The sequence below is a fragment of the Triticum dicoccoides genome, chromosome 5A, assembly GCF_002162155.2.
Source record: "Triticum dicoccoides isolate Atlit2015 ecotype Zavitan chromosome 5A, WEW_v2.0, whole genome shotgun sequence".
Classification (NCBI taxonomy): domain Eukaryota; kingdom Viridiplantae; phylum Streptophyta; class Magnoliopsida; order Poales; family Poaceae; genus Triticum; species Triticum dicoccoides.
Genome location: NC_041388.1, coordinates 695,672,983 through 695,683,919, shown reverse-complemented (window position 1 = coordinate 695,683,919; position 10,937 = coordinate 695,672,983). Strand labels below are relative to the sequence as shown.

At 45.1% G+C, this 10,937-nt stretch overlaps 1 protein-coding gene across 1 annotated transcript in view; it reads right to left on the bottom strand.

The window, feature by feature from the left end:
• Positions 1-6,272, bottom strand: part of LOC119304258 (transcription factor bHLH167-like) — a 20,966-nt gene extending 14,694 nt beyond the window's left edge. Inside the window, exons 1-2 of the mRNA XM_037581435.1 lie at positions 6,134-6,272; positions 5,870-6,043 (exon numbers count right to left, since the gene is read on the bottom strand). Of these exons, the coding sequence (XP_037437332.1) occupies positions 5,870-6,043; positions 6,134-6,157 (198 nt within the window). The 5' untranslated portion in view covers positions 6,158-6,272. The remainder of the gene's footprint in view (positions 1-5,869; positions 6,044-6,133) is intronic.
• Between the last annotated feature and the right edge of the window lie 4,665 nt (positions 6,273-10,937).

The following is a 10,937-nucleotide window of genomic DNA, read 5'->3' as shown; positions in this document are numbered from 1 at the left end:
GGAGATTGGATATCCTAGAGCCGGCGCCCCCCTAGGGGTCCTATATATAGTGAGGGGGAGGGAGGGCAGCCGCACCCTAGCCCCTGGCGCCTCCCTCTCCCTCCCGTGACACCTCTCCCTCTCGCCGAGCTTGGCGAAGCCCTGCCGAGATCACCGTTGCTTCCACCACCACGCCGTTGTGCTGCTGGATCTCCATCAACCTCTCCTTCCCCCTTGCTGAATCAAGAAGGAGGAGACGTCTTCCCAACCGTACGTGTGTTGAACGCGGAGGTGCCGTCCGTTCGGCGCTAGGTCATCGGTGATTTGGATCACGACGAGTACGACTCCATCAACCCCGTTCTCTTGAACGCTTCCGCTCGCGATCTACTAGGGTATGTAGATGCACTCCCCCCTCCCTCGTTGCTAGATGACTCCATAGATTGATCTTGGTGATGCGTAGAAAATTTTAAAATTCTGCTACATTCCCCAACGGTGCTTAGCTTTGGGTTCAATCTTGCGGTGTCCTTTCCCAGTGACAGTAGGGGCAGCAAGGCACATATTGTATTGTTGCCATCGAGGATAACAAGATGGGGTTTATATCATATTGCATGAGTTTATCCCACTATATCATGTCATCTTGCTTAAAGCGTTACTCTGTTCTTTTGAACTTAATACTCTAGATGCATGCTGGATAGCGGTCGATGTGTGGAGTAATAGTAGTAGATGCAGGCAGGAGTCGGTCTACTTGTCTCAGACGTGATGCCTATATACATGATCATACCTAGATATTCTCATAACTATGCTCAATTCTGTTAATTGCTCAACAGTAATTTGTTTACCTACCATAATACTTATGCTCTCGAGAAAAGCCACTAGTGAAACCTATGGCCCCTGGGTCTATTTTCCATCAAATTAATCTTCTGTCAACAAGCTATTTCCTTTTCAGTTTATTTTGATTTCTTTACTTTGCATCTTTATCATAAAAATACCAAAAAAAAATTATCTTATCATATCTATCAGATCTCACTTTCGTAAGTGACCGTGAAGGGATTGACAACCCCTTTATTGTGTTGGTTGTGAAGATTTTATTTGTTTGTGCAGGTGTGAGGGACTCGTGCGTGGCTTCCTACTGGATTGACACCTTGGTTTTCAAAAACGTAGGGAAATACTTACGCTACTTTGCTGCATCACCCTTTACTCTTCAAGGGAAAACCAACGCAGTGCTCAAGAGGTAGCACCCCCATCCATCAAAGTGTTCACAAAGGCTAGAAACTTTGTCCTTTCATCTCTCATTGCTAGATTAGCTCTTCCAATGCTCTATAAGTATAGTGATTTGTGGGTTTTAGTTTGGGAGTAATTATGTGGTAGTTTATTTGATTTATATGCAATTTGATCTCAAACTAACTTCTTAGTTTGCATATGTAGGTGTGGTTTACTTAGTGCCTTCCTGTCCCCGTCCTAACCACGTCGATCGCCCGCATTGTCCGATCGCCGGCACCACCTTGGTGAGCCTCTTGTTCTTATCCTTAAAAAAATCATGTTTGTGTGATTTAGAAAGTTACTTTTATAATTTTCTTACGCGTACGTTATTTGTTTTACATAGTGGCATCGTTTTGATATCCATCCCCATTGGTCCTCGTCCGGTTTATAATTTGGATGTGGTATATTCTCTTTTATAACTATTTGTTGCATTTCGTGTTTATGACAAATTATGCCCATCAAGTTGACATAGATATTTTTATCTAGGAGGTATGTGCACCGGAAATTCCAACCGACCCTCTTGTCGAGAGGTTAAATTTAGTTGAAAAAGAAAACAGTTACTTGAAGAAAAAATTGAAAAGAATTGAGGAGAAGAAGATGGAATTGTAGTTGCATGTTGCGGATGTCGTCGATGATCACAAGATCAAGATGGATGCAATGCGCTTGAAGATTAGGAAATATGCCGTTGATAGTGAGGCTTGGTATCATTATGTTGTTGGATCAACTGATTGTTACCTTAGTTGCGAACTTGATCGCATTTCATGTTGCATTTAAATACTTTAGCTAGAGAGTTTGTATGTTTTTTATGAGAATAAGTGTGTATGCACTTTATGTATGAACTTGTATTAATTTGGTCTTTTCGGTGTTGCGTAATGAAGATGAGCCGGCAATGGATGTATGATGACCGATCCTCTCCCCAATTCATTAATGGCGTGTATACTTTTCTACTAGTGGCCGAGGCAAACAAGCGAGCGGATGGTTTTATGTGTTGTCCATGTGCTGTTTGTAAGAATGATCACAATTACTTTAACTCAAGAACCATTCACATCCACCTGTTTGAGTCTGGTTTCATGTCCGGCTATAACTGTTGGACCAAGCACGGAGAAAGAGGGGTCCTAATGGAAGAGAATGAAGAAGAAGAGGATGACAATAGCTATCCTGGCCATGAGTTCCCTGAATACAATGGTACAACAATGGGGGAAGAAGCTGAGCTGGTAATGGGCAAAGAAGCTGAAGAAGAGGCATCAGATGAGCCCGCTGATGATCTTGGTCAGGCCATTGCCGATGCAAAGAGAAACTGCGCAAATGAAAAGGAGAAGTTGAAGTTGCAGCGCATGTTAGAGGATCACAAGAAATTGTTGTACCCAAATTGCGAAGATGACAAGAAAAAACTGGGCACCGCACTGGAATTGTTGCAATGGAAGACAGAGAATGGTGTATCTTACAAGGGATTTGAAAAATTGCTGATAATGTTAAAGAAAATGCTTCCATAGGACAACGAGCTGCCTGACAGTATGTACGAAGCAAAGAAGGCTGTCTGCCCTCTAGGATTAAAGGTGCAGAAGATACATGCATGCCCTAACGACTGCATCCTCTACCGCGGTGAGTACAAGGATTTGAACGCATGCCCTGTATGCGTTGCATTGTGCTATAAGATCAACCGCGATGACCTGGTGATGTTGAGGGCGAGCGCCCCAGGAAGAAAAATCCTGCCAAGGTGATGTGGTATGCTCCTATAATACAATGTTGAAACGTTTGTTCCAAAACAAAGAGCATGCCAAATTGATGCGATGGCATAAAGAAGACCGTAAGAAAGACGGAAAGTTGAGAGTACCCGCTGACGGGTCGCAGTGGACAAAAATTAAGAGAAAGTTGGAGGACTTTGCAGATGACACAAGGAACGTATGGTTCAATTTAAGTATAGATGTCATTAATCCTTTTGGGGAGCAGAGCAGCAATCATAGCACCTGGCCTGTGACTCTATGTATCTATAACCTTCCTCCTTGGCAGTGCATGAAGCGGAAGTTCATTATGATGTCAGTGCTCATCCAAGGCCCTAAGCAACCCGGCAACGATATTTATGTGTACCTAAGGCCATTATTTGAAAAACTCTTACAGCCGTGGAATGAAAAACTTGTACATGCATGGGATAAGCACAAACAGAAGGAATTTGACCTACATGCATTGCTGTTTGTAACCATCAATGATTGGCCTGCTCTCAGTAACCTTTTAGGACAGAAAAACAAGGGATACCATGCATGCACGCACTGTTTATATGATACCGACAGTATATATTTGGATAAATGTAAGAAGAATGCGTACCTGGGACATCATCGATTTCTTTCGAGCAGATATCCCATAAGAAAGAAATGCAAGCATTTCAAATGAAAAATTATATTTATATACTCCCTCCGTTCCTTTATGTAAGGTGTATTTTTTTCAGCACAGTGACCAAGACACATAATTGTAGACATGTTAGGACGAAATTACCCTTGGTAAATTTATTGGTTAGTGGCAATTAAATCAGTTAGTCGAGAAAAGTATGAGATACATGCAATCGACAGAGAGATATTTTCATTCTTTTGCTACAAGAAGAGAGAAAATTTCCCTTTTTCTAGATGGCTAACAAAGAAATTATGAGAAATTAGAAGAAATGCATCTTACATTCTGGAATTTTATCAGAAAACAAATATACCTTGTATAAAGGAACGAAGGGAGTATATGCTTAGCGTGTACAGTATGTAGTAGCATAAAATATGTTTGAAATAAAAAAATTAAATGAAAAACACAAAATTAAAAAGAAAAATAAACCATAAAACACATAAACCCCTAAAGCTTTTAGTCCCGGTTGGTCTAGCCAACCGGGACTAAAGGCCCCAGCCCCCCGGCCCGGGCTTGGTCTCGGGACGTGACGAACCGGCACTAAAGGAGAGGGGAGGGGGTAGTCCCCACTCTTTAGTGCCGGTTGTTTAACCGGAACTAAAGGTCCTTACAAACCGGGACTAAAGCCCCATTCTGCACTAGTGAGCCTTGCCTGGCCGTCACTTGACACTCTCGGAGGAGACGCTCTGCTTCCTCCTGCGCCATGTGGAGGGCCACCTTGGCCAATTCCGACCCAAGCCAGGGAGCCTCGACGGCCTTGCCCCTACCGATGACGGCAGAGGTGTCACTGATCGACCACTCGTCATCAATCTTGGCGAGCTCCCCATCGAGGCATGGTCATCTCCGTGGTGGTGAGCGACTGGTCGAGGGCCCAGGCCTGTGTGGTTGGGGGTCAGCGCGGACCCATGCCAATGCCTAGTTGGACTTGGCGATGGCCGAGAAGCACGCCATGTTGCGCCGCTCCCGCCTCACCGCCTGCCTCACTTCCCTGTCCTCCGCTAAGTCCATGCTTCGCGACGAGAAGCCGCGGCCACCGAGGTAGTAGAGGATGTGCCCGCACGCCTTCGCAATCGCCGACAGCACCTCCTGGTTCATGGCCTTGCTACGTCATTCGCAGCTCGGCGACGATGCCGGCTAATCGATGCGACAATAGTGGATGTGTCGTGGCGACAACAACTCGTCCTTCACGAGGCACCTGATTTGAATGCCGTGGTTGTGCAGAGGGGACTGTGGCTCCACCTTCATGCGGTGGAGAGGCGGCGATGACGGCTCTTGCTTCACTTGGTAGCGCGGCGGTGATGGCGGCTCGAACTTCACGCGTCACGGTGGCGACGATGGAACATGGTAGCGAATTGACCACTTCATCATGATCTCCATCTTACAAACATACTCGTCTTCCATCACCGCAGCGTTATTTGTGTATAGGCGTGTCTGCTGCGGGGTCTCCTTCAGTGCCGCCTGGTCATCCTCGCCGTTGGAGCAGATGACGATCTCCTCCTTGCCGGAGAGCGACGGCTGCCGAGCCAAGGCCCAGAGGGAGATCCAGAGCGGCTGCAGCCTGCCGGCGTAGAGGACCAAGACTTCAGCATGGCAGAGCTGGAGTGGAGAGGCTGGAAGCGAAGAGCTTTGAGTGGAGAGATGCGATGTGAATGGCGCTGAAGCACGGCTTAAATAGACACGACAACCGGCCGAAGGGACGAAAAGCCGGCTTCAATGCGGTGCAATTAGCGGAGTAAGCTTCCCGGTCGCCGTGGCTGCATTCAAGTGGCGCCACCTGCTCCTCCGTTGCGTCGCTCCGACCGGCATTAATGCTACGGAATCATGACCGCTATGGAGCAACGCTGAACGGCATGATTGCCCAGCAATCGCTTTGCGCGGAAGGGTTTTTCGAGTAGAAAAGTTTTTGGATGGGTTCGGGATGTCATACACATGCGTGACAGCGATCCGAACGCCCGCAAAGCCCCCGCTTCACCTCAGATTTGCCAGAAAACAGACGTTCAACCGGTCTGCGGACCAATAAGATTGCGCTGGCAAAATGCGTCAGAGCGCTCGGTCCGGATATATGAGAAGGGCTCCGCGTTCGAGATGGCCTTATACCTCTTTCCGAAAGAAAAGTCCATTACTAGAAGTTAAATATTCAGAATAAGCTCAGTACCATTCGAGATGGCCTTTTCGAGACGAGATCTCGAGATAAACATGGAGTGAAACTGCACAGTACCGTAATGAGAAAAAGCGTACGTGTTCTTACAGCGTTGCAGCAACAGTGTTCTCTTGGGATAAGGGATGCGAGTTTCTCGCACAGCGCCTTCATGCGCTTCCTCCTCTCCTTCTCCGACTCCTTCTTCTCCAGCAGTACCCCGGCCATGCCGCCGCTCCCCCTGCCGCTCTTCCCTCCCCTCGCCGGCTTGGCCTTCACCTCCATCTATATAGCTCACGATCGAGGTAGAGGTCAGCGAGCATACAGCTGGTCTTAACATATATGCAACCAAGATGAAGAAGAAAAGGAAGATACCGAGTTCAGAGCGCAGGCATCCATGGAGTAGGAGACGAAGAATTCCGAAGGAAGGAAAAGGATGAGATGGATAAGGGGCCGGGCGGCCTATGGGAGTATGGGAAATATGCAACCACACGTACGAGGTATATACAGGGCACCGCACACGTAGTTATTATAGTTTTAACTAAAATGTGTTTATGTGGTATATATGTGCTATAGTAGTGCAATGGAGTTTGCCACACTCGTGTGTTGTTGCTGTTATACTACGAGCAACATATATGAGAGTGGATTTTTGAAACCTGGGTGTATTGGAGGACCTTATTTTAAATACTTTAAAAATCACATTTAAATTTTCAAAAAATTCTGAAAATAATTCTACATGATCATATGGATGTATATTACATATGTGTAAAAGTTTGATGATGAAATTGGTAAACATGTAGCTATACAAAAATGACAAAATGATGATTTCCAAATAGTCAATAATACATGCACTATTCATCTTCTCAAAATCATGATTTTGTCTTTTTTGTGTGACTCACATGGTTTACTTATTTCAGCATCAAAATTTGCACATATGTAATATACATCCATATAAACATGTTGATTTTATTTTAATGATTTTTTGAAACTTCAAAATAGCATTTTGACACTATTCGAAATACAGGGCTCCAATGCACCCGTCCTCCAAAGTGACTTTTTGCAACATATTTAGTATAAACGTGCTAACTGGACATGCAAACTCCGCGACACCTTCGTTCAATGCGGTGCAAATTTGATGCGGTGGCAATGTGACAGCAGAATATATTTGGATCCATCGGCTAAACACAAGCACATAGTTATCGGTCATGGGCCATGCAAGAGGCGCCTCCTGTGCCAAGGAAAAAGCAGCAAGTATTTCCTGAAGGAAAAAAATGCGCCCCACAAAAAGCAGTAGCCACATATATTCCCGCATGCAGAGAATAATAGGAAAAAAAACTTTCAAGAGACAACGAGAAAGAGAAATAACTCCCCCGCTCGGCAAAGATTTGTTTGGCCTTGTTTTGAATTAATTGAATTGTTTCATGTGAAATTTCCACGCTTGTATACCAAAGGCTTCTCAGTTTATTGAGTCAGATTAGCGCATCTCCACATACGCGCGGTTGCGAGGCGCGCTAAACTTTTTTTACAGTGCCAAAATAACGTTTTAGCGTGCTGGGCTGATGTTTTGCTTTACCAGAAGCGCAAAAACACGACGCCTAATCTGATGGCACCACCTGCAGCAGCTTAGATTTTGCAGCGCGCTCGAGCGAACGCATCAAATACGCAACACGCGATGCTGTTAGTTTTTTAGCGCGGCTGCTGAAGCGTCAGTTTCAGTCCCGCGCGCAATATAGTCGTTTTTTCTAGGACGCAGCTAATCTAGCACGTCGGTTGAAGATGCTCTTAGTTTTTTTTAAGATTTCCTTTAAGATACCTTTAGCGTACCTATTGTGTGTGTGCGCGCGGGTGTGTGGAGGGCAGTGAACAACCGTGTGGACTCATCGAGGCGCGCTTACAAGATAGTACAAACTCACCATCTTGGGAACGTGGAGCAGGCAGCTAGCTACACGAGAAGCAATGGAGACTACCACGTCACTCTTTGCCAAATACTGCCCATCACACGGACCTCACCCCATCACGCAGACAGATCTGCTACCATTTTACCCTTTTTTTTCTCGCCACGGAGACACATCTGTTTTCCACCACCTCGCTCTTTGCAGCCAAATACTGCCCATCACGCAGGTAGCTCACCCTACCTTGCAGACGGTTCTGCTACCATTTGACAGCAATACTTATATCCATGACGTGTTTCAAATTTATTTTTAGAACTTACAAATACATTTTGTTTAGAGCGTTTTTAAGTGAGTTCCGAAGTGCCTAGGTTCCTACAATCTGGTCTAATACAATTCTCGGTCATGTGAAATTACAAGGGGCAACACATGATCAATATTGAGAGCAAGTGACAGCGTAACTTCTATGCTTTCACAAAACCCGCCCCAAAAGACGAAATAAGTGGATTAAAAGTCACCTAAAAAAATGCAGTAAGTGGGCACCCATGGCCAGAAAATATGACTGACCATCACAATTGTTCACTAAAAATATTTCAGATGGAGGCAATCAGAAACAGAAATAATACTCCATGTACCAGGCGGAAACGCAGTTGTTCCCATAATATTTCTGACTCTAACATAACTTGTAAATTGTAGTTTTGATCGGCCGTGTTACTTTTGTCTAAGTGTGTTGTTCCTTTTTGAAGGAAAAATAATTTCAACGCCATGAGCAAACACAGGGGAGAGAAAAACAATGTAGTTACAGATAAAAATTATGCGAGTTTTTTTATCTCTGATGGAATCACACTATCTATTCTCAGTTTTGCACTTAATTAGCCACAAAACAATACCTCTTTACTTCCATGATACATGACATATTTTGATTCATTAGGTAAATATATTGACCAACCATAGCTAGCTAAGGGCATCTCCAACGATGTACCTTAAAACGGAAACACAAAATGTCCGCAGAGATGCCTCCGCTGACAGCAGTAGTGGAGTCCGTCATCCAACTGTATGATTCAGAAAGGCATCAAATGCAGACAACAAGGTGGGCTTGGCATACCTAAAGGCAAAAATATCACGTGGGTTGTGAAAACATGTGGTTCGACTGACTATAGTCCAAGCTGACTGTCCAGAATCATCCAAAAGCTCCCCAGGTTTGTTTTGGATTTGTGGGAATTTGGATATCTGGACTAGTCCACGGATATTTGATGCATGGCGTTGGAGAAAAAAAAAACTGTCCGGACCCACATGGTCTAGGCATTTAGGAGCATTTTGATGGACCGCGTTGGAGACTCCCTAATCAGCAAGCTATATCACTAAGGAATTAGACAATTATGCGATGCTGATTGTATGTGGTTAGTGCTAAAGTACATTGTGCAAAAAACAATGCATCATGTGTATATGTGTCGCATTAACACATAGGTAATCTAGATTTCCATGGAGCCATTGTAGATAACCTTCCTAGGCATGAGCTTTACATTTATTTTTCTTTTCAAGGCCATGGATATTCAATAACAAGGAGCATATCACTATATACTAAAGGTTAGATAACCCATCGTCAACTAGATGCGGTACCCCCACCGCAAATCATTCCTAGGCCTTGACCATTCAACAAGGACCGCTAGCTAGCATGTCAACAACAATATTTAGAAGTATTAGTGAGAGTGGGTCTACTTGATACAATTTTCTTCTTTGTTTGGAAATAGAGCATTTTGAGGTAGAACTGTCAACATAACCTTATTATTATTGGGATCTTCCAGATGCACCAAGCTTAAATATTTATTTCCCCTCTATTAAACGGATTCGCTTGATCAGTCAACTGAAATTTCATTGTCGCTTGTCGACTGGTTTTTAGATTTTAAATTTATTTAATTATTTAATCCACAGATTACGAATTTATTTTCCGCCAATTTTACATTTAAAAATACGCAATTCATCTGAACTTTTGTACTTATATTTTGTTTCATGTTTTAGATTTCATTTAAAATTGGCGAACTCTTATATTATTTTTCTATAGTCACAGTTCTCGTAGTGTGCAACTACCCAATTTTTCATGGTCCATCTATATAATTAAACTTTTATTTGTGTCTGGATATCAACATGTGGAGAAATATATGTCTGACTTCACGATTTTTCACTCAAATTATTTTAGAATGAGTCAATCAGCGAGACAAATAACACTCCACGTTCCAAGCGGGGACAATCGTTCCTGAAAGTATTTGTAACTGTCACATAAAGTATAAATATAGTTTCGATCGGCTGTTGGGAGAAAAGGCAAGATGTATTTTATTTATTTATTTTCCTTTTTGAAGGACATGTAATTTCAGTGCCATGAGGGTAGCAGAGGTTAGACATAGAACAAGGCAAAGGGTGTATGTACGTACATTTTTGTGCAAGGATGTTGTGCCTCATAGAATCATGTTATCTCTTATCACTTTTGTAATTAATTTGGAACAAAATAGCACACCCCTGTTAAAAAACTCACGGCACATTTTATTTTGCTAGAAAAATACTGACGAACCATAGCTAGCTAAGCAGTTAGCTATAGTACAAAAGAATTATATAGTAATGTGATTCTGATTGGGTATGTCAAGTGCTCCGGGGTAAGAGCATCTCCAGCCGCGCCCCCAGAAAGGCCTCCTCAGGCGTTTTTTCGCGCGGGCACTAAAAAATCGGCCCAGTCGCGTCCCAGGAGTCTGATTTTCGCCGGCCTGGGCCGAATTTAGCGCCGACGGACCCAGGCCGAACCCGGCGCGCTGGGGGGCGCTCGGGGGTGCCGGGGCGAGCGGTTTTGGCGCGAACGAGCCGCGGGCCCGCCGCGTCAGTGACACCGCGTCATCTTCTCCGAACGCCTCGGTTTCCCGCGGGGAATCAATGGCAAGGCTGCCACCGGTCAGCCTTACCAGTGATTCCTCAAGGGCGGCGCATTCACGGGGCGGCGCACCGACGCCTCCCCTCCCTCACACGTGTACACACGGGGCGGCGCCGCTATCTAAGCTGGTGGCCTCCCTCGCCTCTGGCTACACCAGCCACACCTGCCCTAGCTCGCCCTCTACCTCTCCCGAGCGCCGCCGCCGAGCCCTGCCTCTCCCGAGCGCCTCCGCCGAGCCCTCCCTCTCCCGATGGCCGAGCGGTTCCCCGGCAATGAGGCCGCGGCCAACGGCTTCGGCCGCCGATCGCTCCGCGAACAGGAGTCTTCGCTTCTGTTCTAGGCGAATATCCCGGCGGCGCCGGACATGCGCGTC